This window comes from Equus asinus, chromosome 25 (genome assembly GCF_041296235.1).
Source record: "Equus asinus isolate D_3611 breed Donkey chromosome 25, EquAss-T2T_v2, whole genome shotgun sequence".
Taxonomy (NCBI): Eukaryota; Metazoa; Chordata; class Mammalia; order Perissodactyla; family Equidae; genus Equus; species Equus asinus.
Genome location: NC_091814.1, coordinates 11,435,508 through 11,451,416, shown reverse-complemented (window position 1 = coordinate 11,451,416; position 15,909 = coordinate 11,435,508). Strand labels below are relative to the sequence as shown.

Sequence of the window (15,909 nt, the reverse complement as noted above, 5' to 3'; positions counted from 1 at the left end):
AGAGAGTGGCAAGAAAAGATTGAAGAGATGAAGAGTGAGTCTTGGGGAATGAATTCTCATGTTTGAGAGGTGGGAGGAGGAAATAGGTGCAGAAGAGAGAAAAGAACAGCCAGAAACGTAGAAAAGAGTACCTAAGCCAATAGAGATGCGAGTTTGCTAAGGGAGAGAATGGAACTGCTGAATGCTGTAGCTGGGTCAGATGGGAAGACACCAGGAAGCAAGGAAGAAAATATAAATCAACCCAGACTGAAGTAGAAAATTTGGATTAACTGGTTAGTAACCATAGGAGATGATGAAAACATCTATTAAAAGGCTCCGGGCCAGGTTTTCTTTGGGGGGAGGGGTGTAATTTATATCTACTTTTCTTTAAGTTCAAAAGTAAGATAGTACGGAGCTGGCCGGGTGGTGTAGTGGTTAAGTTTGCGTGCTCTGCTTTGGCGGCCCAGGGTTCACAGGTTTGGATCCTAGGCGCGGACCTACATACTGCTCATCAAGCCATGCTGTGGTGGCATCCCACCTACAAGAGAGAGGAAAAGTGGCACAGATGTTAGCTCAGGGACAGTCTTCGTCAAGCAAAAAGAGGATTGGCAACAGATGTTATCTCAGGGCCAATCTTCCTCACACACACAAAAAAAGGCAGATAGTATTTGCAAGTTCATAAAGACTGCTAGCAGTTCCTTTTATCCTCCTAGGCTTATTCCTCAGAGACCACCATGGTCAACTCTTTGAGATGTTTCATCATATTCCTAAATAATATGCTCATGTTACTACTTCTTGATGATGAAGTTTAGACATTATTTACAGTCATGTGTCACTTAATGATGGGAATATGTTCTGAGAATACATTGTTAGGCGATTTCATTGTTGTGCAAACATCATAGAGTGCACTTACACAAACCTAGATGATACAGCCTATGACACACCTAGGCTATATGGCATTAACCTTATGGGACCACTGTCATATATGTGCTCTGTTGTTGACTGAAATGTTGTTACGTGGCACGTGACTGTATTGACTTTCTGATATACAGGATGAGGATATGTTTCTCTTAAACCTCTAGTCACTTCCCTCCTCTGCATCTTTCAAAAATCATTATATCACAAATTTTAGTTAAATTAATGTTTACATAATTTGCATTCTGTAAATGTCACATATTACAGAGCCAAGTTGTGTGCTATGATCATGTTTCCTTTCGTAAAATTTAGTGTTTTCCCTGAAGACACGATCACCCGATTTTTTAAAAACTGGTAGAGTTTTCCACGTCCATATCTTTAGTCCTTCATCAGATCTGATGTAGGCTTTCAGAAAGATGATCGATCAATTCCATTTTCACCCCCTAGAGATCTTCCTTCCGGCACCCTCTTTCTCTTGCTGTCTTCTGAACAATGCTCTTTTTGGCCCTTTATTATTCTAGAATTTCCTCGTCCCCTTTCTCTACTAGATTCCTTATTTCTTGGATCCCGTTTTATATACTCTACTGATTCACTTTCTTGTTTTACTGAAGCACATTTGGTAGCTTCTTAAGAAAGACCACGTGGAAGATGAATTTTTTTGTCATTGCATGTCTGACAGTGTCTGTTTTTCCCTCACATTTGATTGGTCGTTTGGTCGGGTATAGAATTCTAGGTAGAACATAATTTTCAGTTTTGAAGGCTTGCTCCATTGTCTGGGAATATGGAAACAGTCATTCTCAGCTGGGCATATAAGGAAGTCATATATATAATGCTGAGGCTGGAGTGGCCATTTTAGGCTGTGACAAAGTAGTAACAGAGCAGGGGAGTGTGCATGAAATGAAGGAGATACATAGAGATGTGAAGCCTTGCTGCTCCTGAGAGACTGAGATAGTAACTGTTTTGGGTTCTGTTGGCTTTCTGGTTTCTTACTCCAGAAACTTGAACTCATAAGGGCCAGCTTCTTGCTTTGTTATTTTTTCTCCTTTAATCTATGGCTGCTTGAGTGGGTTTCTGTTTCTCACAACTAAATGCTCTTTAAGACAACCATCCATTTTATTTCAAATCCATCTCTGTCCCAGCCTGAAGGCTCGGTGCCTGCGTTTAGAAATACAGCTACGTCTCTGAGAGAGCTCTGAATTGAGAATCAAGAGGCCTAAGTTTCTAGACCTCTGTCTGCTTTTACTGCCACTGTGGTCAGTGAGTGGCATTGGACAAGTTGCTTTACCTCCTTGTGACTCAGTCTCAGTGTCAATAAAGAGAGATGGCTGCATCAGTAAGATTTTTTAAATTAAAGACAAAATGAGATTACCTTTGTATACATGCTTTGACGAAAGGCAGGATTTGCCAGTAGAAGTGATGGAAAAGGACTGAATAATGGGAAGGACCCTTCCTGAGGAGACTGTCCAGGACCTGAAATAACTACTTCTGTCTCCAGCTGTGGACCCTGCTTACTGTCCCACCTGGTGGTGTTAGGGATATCAGGAGCTCACCTGTGACTGAAACGGAGAGAAAATGCCCCTGAAGGTGGATATCTGACTTCTGGCTTCTGGCACAACACTGGTAGGTCCCACTATCTGTCGGCGTGGTTTGGTTTATGGTAAACACCAACTGAGATGATATTTCACTGACGCCATCTGTCCCAGAATACCGTTTAAGTCTCAGTTGCTCCAGGCTGGTCTCAGGGGAACAGTCTGAACCCCTGTCCTTGCACAAAAACACTATAACCCCCTCAGCCTCTTCTTTCTTAGACCACACAGTACAGATTAAGCTTAGTCGCTTTTCTTCCTGGGAAACTGAGCTGAGGATGTGCATGCATCCTGGAATGGGAAGGGAAGAATTAGCCATGGGAGGCCGGGTATACATGGTAAGTTAAACTCTTACATATAAATGTTGAGGCAGAGATGGGGGCTGCCCCATAGACATGAAATACCCTCTCTTAGAAGAGTAGTCTACAGGCTGTACCCATATCTGAAGGAGACCTGCAACCCCAGCTATACATTAATTCAGAAATGGTCTCTATTTTACTTCTACTCTCCAACTAGAACTTCTAAAGGGGCTTTAACTATTAAAGTGCTTTTGTATACATCTAATCCTAGATACAGCCCTGGAGACAGGTATTAGTGTCCCCATTTAATAGATTAACAAACGGAGGCACTGGCGCTTAAGTGGGTTTGCCAGAGTTGACAAATATTGTAGTATCTGGATCTCAAACTCAGATTTCATAAACATATAATGTGTAAGAGCCTGAAGGAATCTTAGATTGAGGGCCATATTACCAGGCTCTTAGCAACACATAGCAGAGGGAGGATGTCAGATGGGGAGGGCATTAGTATTAGTTCTGACAAAAAAGAAGAAGAAACTATATTTTTCACCCTTTCATTAGTGTCAAGAAGAGTGGGTCCTTTCCTTCCCCACCAGAGAAAAACTACGGGATCCATCCCTCCTCATGAGTCCAGGATTTTCCCTGATGAGTGTCTCCGCCCTGGGGATCTAGGGATGGGCTGTCCTCACCACCAAGCTGGATGTTCACAATTGCCAGCAGAATGGCCAGGGCAAAGCAGCCTCCGCCAGGTGCCATCAGTGTCCTGCACATTGTCAGCGGCTCCAGGAACTGGAAGCAAATGTTGCCTCTGCTGATGTCCTTGGCCTCACTTTCCTGAAAGCACAGGGGGATGCCTAGTCAGGCCTTCCAGGGCCCCAAGACCATTTACTTGTTCCAGGCACTAGAGTCTGATGGAGGTGGAAGAGGGCTCGGGCGTGAGAGTCCAGCTGGCTGGGAGGTAAAATAGTAAATCAAGTGAGATGTAGAGATGAGAGGGGCAAAAAGAGAAGAAACATAGGGCGACACGAAAGCCTATATTTTCAGATTATTTTTTTTTCTAAATTACATTGGGTTGCTGGATCAAAGAATGTCAATGTTAAAATTTTTTTCTACTGTTATTATTTTTTTTGCACTATTATTATCATATTGCTCTCCGAAAAGGTGGTTGAGATTCAGATGTTCAACAAGAATGCTTGATAATGTACATTTTCTCATGCACTTGCCAGCACTAGGCATTATCTGTCTTTTACATTTTTGCCAATCTGATGGGTGAAAAATTAGATCTCACTGTTGTTTTATTTTGCGTTTCCATGACTAGTGAGGGTGAGGACCTCTTCATATATGTGGTGGTCATTAGTATTTTCTCTTCTATGAATTGCCTATTCATATTCTCTGCATATTTTTTTAAATCAACTTTTAGAAGCTTTCTCTATATTAGAGATATTAACCCAGCTTTTTTTTAAACAAACATTTCCTCCCATTTGGTTGTCTCTTTGTCTTTTTCCATAAGGAAAGTTCACCTTTGTGTTCAGTTAAGTTCAATACATCTATCTTTTCTTTTAAGTCATCTATATTTCCTGTATTGTTTAAGAAAGTTTCTCTCAGGCTGAGGTTATAATTTTCTTCCAAAATTTTTATTGTTTTACTTTTTATATTTATATCTTATAATTCTAGCTAATAAAAATTATCACCATATCAAAAAACTCTGAACAAAAACCAAGACAAAGAAAACACCTAAATTTTTACCAACACGGAAATGGTTGAATAAATTTTTTTTTTTTTGAGGAAGATTAGCCCTGAGCTAACTATTGCCAGTCCTCCTCTTTTTGCTAAGAAAGCCTGGCCCTGAGCTAACATCCATGCCAATCTTCCTCTACTTTATATGTGGGACGCCTACCACAGCATGGTTTGCCAAGCAGTGCCATGTCCGCACCCGGGATCCGAACCAGTGAACCCCGGGCCGCCGAGAAGTGGAACGTGTGAACTTAACCGCTGCACCACCAGGTCGGCCCCGGTTGAATAAATTTTGATTCATCCACATAATAGACTATTGTATGTATTATTAAAAAGAATGAGTTAGTTCTATAAATATGGGCCTGAAGGGATGTCCATAATATGCCATTATGTCAAACAAAGCAAATTGCAGAGCTACGTATATAAAATAAATACATTTTTATTTTAAAAAATTCTCCATGTAGATGTTTTTAAAATATATTTAAACACTTTTGTAGTTTATAAATTGGCCGTGAAAACCCTGTGAATAGCAGCGAAGCACTATCTGATAGAGAAGGTGAGAGGATGGCACAAAAAAGACTGGGCAGGGTTCTGCTCTGCTGTACACAGGGTCCCTAGAAGTTGGAATTGACTCCATGGCACTAACAAACTAGCCAATAATGCAAGTCTTAAAGAATCAGTATCATAAAGACCACATTCTCTGCCATAATGAAATTAGCATAGATGTCAAAAACAAAAAGATACATTAAAAAATTATATTTTCCATAAGTTGCTTCTTTTTCACCTGTCATTCTTACTTTGTCAGCAGGATGGTGTAGGGGAGGAATGCATAGGTAGAGGATGCTTTTGGTTATATTCTAGTTCTGTAGTTGTGCAGTGGGCTCATAGATGTTAATTATATTTCTATGTTCTATATTTTTAGATATGTAACATACTTTTGTACATATCAAATGATTCATTTAAAAAGATAACATATAAAGAAAAAATCATATATATGTATATATATATGCACACACTATGATACCATGTATATAAAATTTGAGAACACAGAGATCTGAGAAAGTTTACCACCTACCGACCACTTATGAAAAAAATTACTCAAGGAGGTACTAGACAGCAAAAAGGAAGACAATGTATTATGACAGTAAGCTGGAAGAAACCCCAGCCATCGAATATGAGCTGGAGAATGGAAGACATCTGGAAAGAAATGAAAAAGGAGTCCTTTGACCTTGACACTGGTAACATTCTCTTATAAGAAGCACAGATTTAATATTGTAAGATTATATTTCTCTTTCCTTGAATATAATCATACTGCTTCATTTAATTATAAATAATATTTACATAATTGTAATATTGTTAGTGTTCCATATTGGTTTTTAATTTATGGAATGAAACTAGAGGCATAACATGGATCACTTAATTAGCATTATAAAACAAATAAATGTTATAATCCTTGACAATATAGAAATTTAAAAAGTAACTTACAAAAATTAGATGAATTAGAGTCAAAGGAGAGGAGGAAAGAAGTCTGTGGTTTCCTCAGTTTTCAGAAGAGGGTAAAATATCATGTAAAATTGACAAAACAGTAAAGATTTAAGTATTCTATTTAAATTTATGAAGATGAGCACTAGAAGGACTAAAACATTAAATATCACTCAGAAATATTGGAAAGCAGGAGGTGGTGTAGGGTATTCAGTTACTGATGGGGTGGTGTCATTAGATACTCTTTGAAGTATCAAGAAATAAAGGTATATAATTAAAAATTATAACCCTAGCCATCAGGGGGATTAAATGGAAAATATTGAAAGTGGTGAACTTTAGATGGGGGGGTTACTGCGGGTAGAGGGGGAGGTAACTGTAAGAAGCTTTTTTTTTCATTGCATAATCTTTTGTTTGATTTATTTTACCTTGTGGATGTATTACTTTTAATTTAAACTTTTTTAAATAAAAGAGTATATTGCAAAAACATAACCTATGAAAGAAAAATAATTTTTAGAAATGAAATGGAGGACAAGGAAAGAGAAATCCTATAATTATAGGGGGCTATTGTATGTCAGTCACTTTATATACCTTGAATCATTTAGTCTTCACAGATGTTATTATCCTCTCTTTTCAGGGAAGGATGTGTGTGTGTGTGTGAGGAAGATTGGATGGGGCTAACATCTGTTGCCAATCTTCCTCTACTTTGCATATGGGACACCTGCCACAACATGGCTTGATGAGCAGTGTGTAGGTCTGCACCCGGGACCCGAAACTGCGAACTCCAGATTGCCGAAGCAGAGCACGTGAACTTAACTACTATGCCACTGGGCCAGCCCCATCAGGGGAGGATTTTTTTTTCCTCCAGAGTATTCCCTAGATTTTCCTAAATCCAGAAAACCTGGGTGACACTCTTTCCAACTCTTGATGTCTCTGTTTCTTTGGGCTTGTCTCAGGTCCTCCTCTGTCCTCTGTTTCCTCATCTGTAAAATGAGGAGGCTGCCTACTTCAAAATATTGCAAAAACAAACCCTCAACAGCACAAATCTACATTTGGCATGTCCCCCATTTAAAAGATTTCAGTGACTCCATGCAGTGGGTATTTGTCATTCTTCTGGCTACCCAGTGGTATCTGTCAGGGAACTAGCCCCACCTTCCTTTCTCCCCCTCATTACTTTCCTGTGAGTGCTGATAAAAGGCAGAGCCCTGATTCTCTCTTCAGGAGCCCAAAGGACCAGATACACCTTCTTCCCGCCCTCTGAAAGCTGGGGTTAGACTAATGAGATTTTCCCATCAGGCCTTTGGATCTTGAGGGCATGCTGCAAAGATGAGGTGACAGTGGAATAAGACTCCCTGGTGGGATTCCTTCATAGTCAAGTGCTCACCTTCCCACCCTCATCACTATGTCACAGCCGAACCAAGATCTAATTCACTGAATATTTAAGCTATCTTACAGCTGCAAATGTCTGCCCATGTTGTTTACTCTTCTGGAGATGTCTTCCTTTCTTTCTCTGCCTGATAAACTCTTAATCATCCTTTAAATTCCAGCTCATGGCCCTATGGGGGAAAACCACAATAGAATAAAAATCAAATAAACTAGTTGAATAAAGGGAAAAAGGAAGAAAGTGAAAATTAGAAATAGGAAAGGAGAAATAATCATAAATATAAGTGGAACTAAAAGTTATAAGGGATATTTTTGTATTACTCTATGCTAGAAACTTAGAAAAGCTGGTTGAAATAAATTTCTATGAAAATACAAATGATAAAAATTGACTCAAAAACGAGAAAACCTGAAAGGCCAAATAACCCTGAAAGAAATTGAGAAAATTGTTTGATACTATCTTCCCAGAAAGCACTACTTTGGATAGTTTATAAGGAAATTTTTCGAGATGATTCTGATGCCATTTAAATTGACAGCATAGAAAAAGAATGAAATTTCATTTGCTTTTACTAATGTCAAAACCTTAAAAGAAAGCAAAAAGAGGACTATAGACCAATCTCACTTATGAATACTTATGTGAAAATACTAAGTAAAATATTAACAAGCCAATCCAGCAGGATATTAAAAATATAATGACAAATGGGGTAGGATTAATTTTAGAAATTCTTGGATGATTTCATATTAGGAAATATACTAATATTAATTAATACGTTAATCAAAGAAGAAAATCAATATTCTGACAAAATCTTACATTCATTCCTACTAAACCCCTAAGGAAAATGGTAATAGATGAATGTTGTTCAACATAATAGAGAAATATATATCTCATAAAATTCTAGCATCATATTTAAAGGTAAAATATAAGATCATTTCTATTAAAATTAGAAGCAAGGCACAGATGCTTCCTATTACCTCTATTATTTTGCATTGTTCTGGAAATGTTAGCCATTGCATTTAGAGAAGAGAATAAAGTAAAGGATATAAATATTGGAAATCTTGAGGCAAAATTACTATTTATAGGGGCCTGCTGGTGACACAGTGGTTAAGTTCCCATGTTCCGCCTCGGCGGCTGGGGGTTCACTGGTTTGGATGCCGGTGGGGACCTATGCACTGCTTGTCAAGCCATGCTGTGGCAGGCGTCCCACATAAAATAGAGAAAGATGGGCAGAGATGTTAGCTCAGGGCCAGTCTTCCTCAGCAAAAAGAGGATTGGCGGCAGATGTTAGCTCAGGGCTGATCTTCCTCCAAAAAAAATTGCTATTTATACATAATGTAACTTCCATCTGGAAAACCCGAGAGAATTAGTTAAGAATATTAGAAACAATGAAAGGTGGAGCATTGAATAGGCAGTTCACAAAGGAGGAAATGCAATGAAAAGTTGTTCAGTCTTACTAGCGGTCAGGAAAGTGCAAATTTTTAAAAATTCAGAGTTCAGAATTATGACCCAATAGATGAACAAAAATGAGAAAAAAGATAAATCCAATTCTGGTAAGGGTATGAGGAAATAGTCACAATCATTCACTCTAGGTAAAATATACCCTGTACCTTTGGCTCTATCTTACAGAAATAAAAGCATGTGTGTGCTGGAATACACGTACAAGAATATTCACTGCAGTAGTGTTTATAATACAAATAAATTAGAAAAAAGGAAAGACCCATTGGTCAAAGAATTGTTGAATAAATTATGGCATATCCATAGTTTGGAATATTATGTAATCACAATTATATAAAATAATAAATTAATGTATAAATACATAGCATAAATAAAATTTAATAAGGTATTCACTTATAAAATGATTAATTTTCCTAGACACACTTTCCTAGATACTTGTCAGAACATATGATAGAAGAAGAAAATCCCATTCATTATAGCAACAAAGGAAATGCTCATAAAATGCCCAAGAATTTAAAATGTGACAAGATTTCTATTAGGACATATAGGATAAAAATTATAAAGTGCTATTAAGGAACATAAAAGAAAATCTAGATAGAGACAATTGTTCATTTTTCCTATATTTACCTATTAATTTGTCACAATCCTAATAAAAATCCCAGCAGCAGCCCAGTAGTCTGTGCCCGCCACTGCTGCTCTAGCCTTGACCTCTTGCTCCCTCTCCTGTGTTGTCACACCGTCCTGCTGTACTGTCTCCTCCAGAATGTCCCACTGACTCTTGAAACAAAACATTGAAAGTTTGGTGACATGCTTTGTGTCTAGCTACAAAGCATCGTCTGATTTGAAAAGGATAAAAAAAGGATTGCGATTATTCATTCAGCCCAGGATTGGGGTTAAAAGCATAGACTCCGGAGCCACACTGCTTGTGTCCATGTCCTGGTCGCAGAACTTACTAGTTGTGTGACATGGGCAAGTTCCTCAGGCTCCTGGGGCAGGCACTGAATAAACGGATATATTTGACGAACACTGAGCAACTGTGTCAGGCACCGTAGGGCACAGAGAAACTACTACGACAGCAGAGGCAGACTGTCCCGGTAGTTCAGTGCAGCCTCTAGAGTCAGAGGGACAGGTCTGTAATCTGACTTTGACATTTGCTAGCTGTGTACTATTGGGCAAGGTTTTTAATCTGTCTGAAAATTAGCTTATTGATCTATAAAGTGGTGATAATACTCTCTTCCCAGCGTTGTTGTGCAGGTTAAATAAGTAACCTGAGTAAACTGTTTACTCCAGCACCTAGCATAGAGGAAGGGCTCAGTAAATGCTGGCCATGATTATTTTTATGGTTCCTCATAACTGAGGCACATCTCAGTGTCCCAATCACATCCACATACATGATGGTGTTTAGTTCTTATAAAACACTGAGTTAGTATGGTTATTTAAAAATATGTCTTTTGTACTAAGCCTATGAAGGATTTGAGAAGCATTGTGACTAGTACAAAATTACAATTTCTACGTGGGGGAGCTAGGATGCTAACCCTCAAGTTAGGGGTCTTTCTCTTGGAGTTTCCTTTCCTTTCTTTCTCTTCTCACACTCACCATACATTCAGGAAAAGCTGCAACACATGGAGGGCTGTGGTAACAACGATAATGTCATAAAGTATATCAAGGAATAGGGAAGGAGAAATTCTGAGTGAGGGATCTGGAAAGAATGCAAGATGGCAATGGAATTAGGTCTTGAGAGATGTTTGCTGACTTTCGGGAGCTGGTGCCTGACGCATATGGTGGTGACGTAAGGTGGGAAGTGGGCTGGGGAGATTTGGTTTCCAGTCTTGGCTCTGCACTAGCTGTCTGTGAGATGTCGAGGTCATGTCCCTTCTCCAGGCGCATTTCCTGAGGGACTGATGCAGCGGGATGGGAGGGAGGAGGGGTAGGGACTGCTTCCAAGAAGAGAGCGGGCTCTCTTGGGCTCAGCTCTCAGACAGGCTGGCCGGCTCGCAGGCGCTGATGCAGGAGTGGCTGGGCTTCGCGGTGCCTGGGGGCGAGCTGAGGCAGAGTGTGTAAGTCTGTCGTAGGCCGTTCCCGAGGGCTGGGGGCAGGCAGAGGCCATGGAGAAATGATGCTCTTGGAATAGGTGACCTTGGTGCTCAGGATGCGGAGCACCCTAATGTGATGCAGGCAGGGCACCCCAGAGCAGGAACCGCTGCTTTTGCACTCTGGCCGCTAGAGGGCGCTGCCTTCCGGTTGAAGCCAGAGATGCCCCTCCACGCGTCCCGAGTTCATCAGCCCAGCGTTTGGCCTGGGGAGGCGCGGGAGCGCGGGGTCCGGCATGCGGGCTAGCCGGGGAAAACCTAAACTAGTAGCGGAGGTGTGGGAAGTGCAAGATTGGGTCTGGTGGGTCCTGGGGACGCGGACTCTACTAAGAGCTGCAACTGGGCCTTAATAGACTAATAGTCGGGAGGAGGTGGTCGGAGAGGGAAGTCTGGGGACTTTTTGGGTCCACCACATGCCAGGGGCAGTTCTCATCTTCCTCATGAAAGTGGCGAGCGCCAAAGCCGGCAAGGATGAGGGTGCAGATTAGGTTGGCATCCTCACTTTTCAGTCTTCCAGGGGTTTCTGAACTACGTTGGCTGCCCATGGCCTTGGACTGTCAGGATGGAGAGATGGCAGCCGACAGTACATGCCCTCCTGTCCCCGACTTTTTAAAGTGGGAGGCACGTGGCGTTCTGGATTCAAATGCAAGCTTCGTGTAAGCTCGGGCACGTTATTAACCTTGCTCAGCCTCACATTTCTCTTGTGTTTAAAGTTCCCTCATGCGAACGTTGTGACGATTAAATGACACATGAAGCTGAGCCCAAGGTTTTCTAGCAAGTGGGAACTGTCACTGGTGGGGACGAGATTGTAAGGATTGGCCATTCTCTCTGCTGCCAAAGCCCAAATATAACTTCTGAGAGGAGCTAGAAGGTTAGCAGTCAGCTCCACAAATACCTCTAATTGCAGATCTCCCACAAAACCAAGAAAGATGCCTGGGCCCAGAGACGGAATCACATCAATCACTACAGCCCCAACTTTACTTAAAGTAGAAACAGCCTTGTAAGAAACAGAGGTGTGGTCAGGAGGCCCTTGGAGTATTTGTCTGCTTTTCAGACTTCTGGCTCTGGTCTCTCTCAACAACCTTCAAGGCCCTCTCAGCCTTGACATAGATGCGCCGTAGACACTTTTGGTCGTCTGGTGAAGCCTGTGGATCCCCTTCTCAGAATAACATTTAAAAATTAATAAAATAAAATATATAGGATAATAGAGGAAACAAATTATATCAAAACAGTTGTCCGCACATTAGAAGCATGTGTGATAGAGCAGGATATGTACTTCTTTAGATCTAGCATTGGCCTAAAAACTATCGTAATTTATAGCAGTGATGAGTGTAAATGACGTTTTGAGAAATCTGTAAGAATTGTAATGACATTTGAAAATATCTGATTTCTATTGTTGGCAAATTCTATTGTGGTTTGTTGCCTACATTCGTAATGGAAGCAAATGCTAACTTTCGATTAGAGATTGCTGCAAATAAAGATGTAATGTTTCCCCCAGATTCACAAATCCCATGAATGAATCCCTGGACCCCCGGTTAAAAATGCTTGCAGAACAGGTTCCTCATTTTGAAACGAGGGAGACTGAAGCAACCAGGTCTTCTGATTCCTAGGTGAAAGGTCTTCCCACTAAAGAGCATAGCTCTGGAACTTGGGGAAAACTATCTCTAAACCATTATTTTCACCCTGGAATTCCCAGGTTTACTCCGACAAAATCATGCTGGTGGCCTGAAGCCTCCCTTGTTTTTGTCACCCTCAGCACATTCATCTGGGATGTGAACTTCCCCCAGAGGTGCCTCACAACGCCAGCTCCAAGCTCAAGGGAGCACAGTGGTTTGCCCCAGTTCAGGCTTTGAGGGGTTAAATAAAGAGGTGATCCAAATCTTGCTAACTCTCCTCCAGTAACTATCTCCTTTTTATGGATATGAATGACCCTTTGTCATTCATCCCCTATGAGCCCTGAACAAAAGAAAGTAGCCTGGAGGATTTAGAACAGCATAAGGGATTTAGGCTCTGTCAGGTATGGCTACTTCAAGGAGTTCACCTGGATTTCCCTCCTGTGAACACACAGTGTGGTTCTTTCCCATCTGAGGAAAGAGCCACAGGGGCCCATGTCCCTGAAGGTGTGTTGGGGAAGGGCCAGCATGTCGGCCCAGCTGGCACATGTGACATTTCTTTTTCCCAGGCTCCTGAGGGTAAAGGGCATATCCCTTCAAGAAATGGGGTTTCTCAGGGACCTCACTGGAAGCCTATCCTTGCCTGAGCAGTTTTGTCAACTGTCCCATCCCTGCTCCCAACCCCAGGTCCCCAGGGGCCCTCTTTACCTCAGGACAGAAGTTCTTCTTTCCTGCTCTCAGGCTGGGGGCTCTGGTGAAAGCAGTTCGAATGAGCTCTCAGTCCTTAACTTGTTATTTATCTTGTTGAAACCCCATCTCCCACTTCCGTCATTGTTCATGCCTTCATTACTGAGATGTATGGTCTTTGAAAACCACAGAATTGGGGTTTTTCTTTTAGCAGTTGGGGGTCTTCCTGTCTCTCTCTCCTCCACCCCCACTGTGAATTTTTTTCTCCTTTCTCTCCTCCACCTCCTCCTCTGCTGCTGTCTCGTTTTCCTCTTCCTTTGTGTGTATGTGTTAGAAATAGGCTAAGGTGCTGAAAGTGCTGAGAAAAACCACTCCTTGAAATTGTTTTCTTCACCTTGAGGGACAAAGATGTTTCACCTGATAATTCATAGTAAAGATGAGACTGGTAATAGAGTAACTGGGAGGTATAAGAACAGAATGTGCCCTCAGGTATAAAGAAAGGTGCCAAGTCTTTTCCTGAGAGAAAGTTTTGCTTAGGAGTAGGACAGAGAACAGAGCTGCTCCAGGCTGAAGGGGAGGAAGGGCAGGGAGTTATCAAGGGAGGCTAGTGGGAGTGGGGGCAGACAAAATGGTTGGATGACTGACCTTATTTCCTCACGTATGACCCCCTCACCCATTTCTGTTCTGTTCTGTTCTGTTCTGTTCTGTTCTTCCTTGGTCATTGATGGCTGAGGAGATGCAATGAGTATTCCTAAATTCTAGGATTGTGCACTTTGGTGCAAAGAGCATTGGTCTGAGAATTAGAAGCTTTGGGTTCTAATCTTCGCAAGGCTGGGACAGGATCTGTGCCAGAGAGGACCCAGCACAACAGGAAGCCCCATGGTTCTGGAGCAAACTTCTGTCATGATTTCCAACCAGTGCTGGGCTACCCAGGAGTCCAAGGGGTGTCATAAGAAGTGGGTTTGGGGGAAAGTTTTCATGACTCATTTAGAGTCACTCTCGCCATTGTATGGACAGGAATCCCTTTTGTTATGGTATTCCATGGTCTTTAAAACGGTAGGGTGCTCTGGGGCTTGAGGTCCTTTCAGGTGGCCCCACTGAAGCCATTGTCCTAAATGTTGTTAGATGAGCCAGATATCAGGATCATCTCCTTATTCCACCAAATTGTTCAGCTTTTACAACAGAATGAGGCAATTTCAGGAGCCTGAGGGATAGAAACTGATGTTGGGGAGGAGGGTCTTTCATCCCATCTACTAGTCTCTCACCACCATCCTGGTCACAGGACCAGTCCACCTCAGCCCACAGGACATCTGGCCCCACAGGCATAAACCTTTAAACTGAGCCTGGTATCTGGTAACCCAGTATCCTTATTTGCTGTCCCTACAGTAGTGGTCAAATTTATGGCCTCTCTGTTCCCTAAAGTGAAGATTTGTTCATACTTCTCTCTGTGGGATACTTGGAAAGTTGGCTATGAGGGCATTCAGCATTTCTCATCCTCCAGGGGCTATACAACAATGATAATTACGAACACAAGATAACAGGGCTATAGATGCGTGTAAGTGGGGCCAGTTGGCACCAGCAGACACATGTATTCACATAGGTTATTGCAGAAACCCCAAAGTTCTGCAAAGACCTCAGGGCTTGAAATTGAATCACAGAAGGCTTGCTTCTCGCCAGTCGTGCAGTGTCTGTCCATCCTGCAAACAGTTGCATACGTAGTTTTCTTAAAATGCTGCTTCTGATCACTCCCCACTGAACGTTATCTTGCGTTAGGTACTGTCAGGTCGATGTGACTGAGGACCATCCCGCTCTCAAGGAAAGCACGCTCTGTTGGGAAAGGTCCCATCCCTGTGAGATGAAGCAGAATGTGCCAAGTGCTGTAAGTCCTCCAGAACTGAGAGGAAAGTCAGAAAGGAGAGAAGGGAGGAAGAAAAGGAGACTGCCTGTGTACTAGATAGTGTTAGGCACTTTCGTGGACAAAGTGACATTTGAATAGAAATTTTAAAGAAGTAGGATTTCAAAGGCAGGGGTAGGTGTTTTTCAGCTGTAGGAACATTTTGAACAAACAAGGAGTGGGGACGTACCCGGCTTGTTTGGAAACCAAGGGAGCAAATGAGGTGGCTAGAATGTAGGCTGCATCCTGGTGGGGGCCTGAGGGGCAGGCCCTCGCCTACAGCCTCTCAAATATTTATCCTGTTGGCCTTTCAATGTCTAACGTTCCTGAGTCCAATTACACAATTTAGCAACTGATACATTGTTTTCAAGATATTACTAGTAAGTGATCAACATGAAAAGAAAATCTGGTTAAATGTTAAGTCATATTTTTTATCTTACTTCTGTAGAATTGTGAGACCTTAGAAATGGAAGGAACTGTGGCAGGCGTCCCACGTATAAAGTAGAGGAAGATGGGCATGGATGTTAGCTTAGGGCCAGTCTTCCTCAGCAAAAAGAGGAGGATTGGCAGCAGATGTTAGCTCAGGACTAATCTTCCTCAAAAAAGAAAAAAGAAAGAAAGAAAAGAAATGGAAGGAACTAAAGCAGTCATCTAGTCCAGTACCCGGCAGGGTGCAGAAACTTCTATGCCAGTGGTTCTCAGATTTGAGTGAGTATCAGAATCACCAGGACGGCTTATTAAAATACAGATGGCCAGGCCCAGCCACAGAGTTTTGGATTCAGCAGGGGTGCGGTGGGGTCCAA

The 15,909-nt window shown here is 41.8% G+C and overlaps 1 protein-coding gene across 4 annotated transcripts in view; it reads right to left on the bottom strand.

Annotated features, from left to right (window-relative positions):
- The window catches only part of CD160 (CD160 molecule), a 39,143-nt gene extending 25,610 nt beyond the window's left edge, over positions 1 to 13,533 (bottom strand). The window contains exons 1-3 of one of the 4 annotated variants that reach the window (XR_011498294.1): positions 13,234 to 13,531; positions 3,466 to 3,610; positions 2,445 to 2,771 (exon numbers count right to left, since the gene is read on the bottom strand). Coding sequence is in view for 2 of the 4 variants with exons in the window: in XM_014867027.3 (XP_014722513.3) it covers positions 2,445 to 2,771; positions 3,466 to 3,547 (409 nt within the window). In the remaining 2 variants the exon portion in view is untranslated. Of the gene's footprint in view, positions 1 to 2,444; positions 2,772 to 3,465; positions 3,611 to 13,233 lie in introns of all 4 variants that reach the window. The other 3 variants (XR_011498295.1, XM_014867027.3, XM_070497808.1) reach the window with 3 other exon arrangements.
- Between the last annotated feature and the right edge of the window lie 2,376 nt (positions 13,534 to 15,909).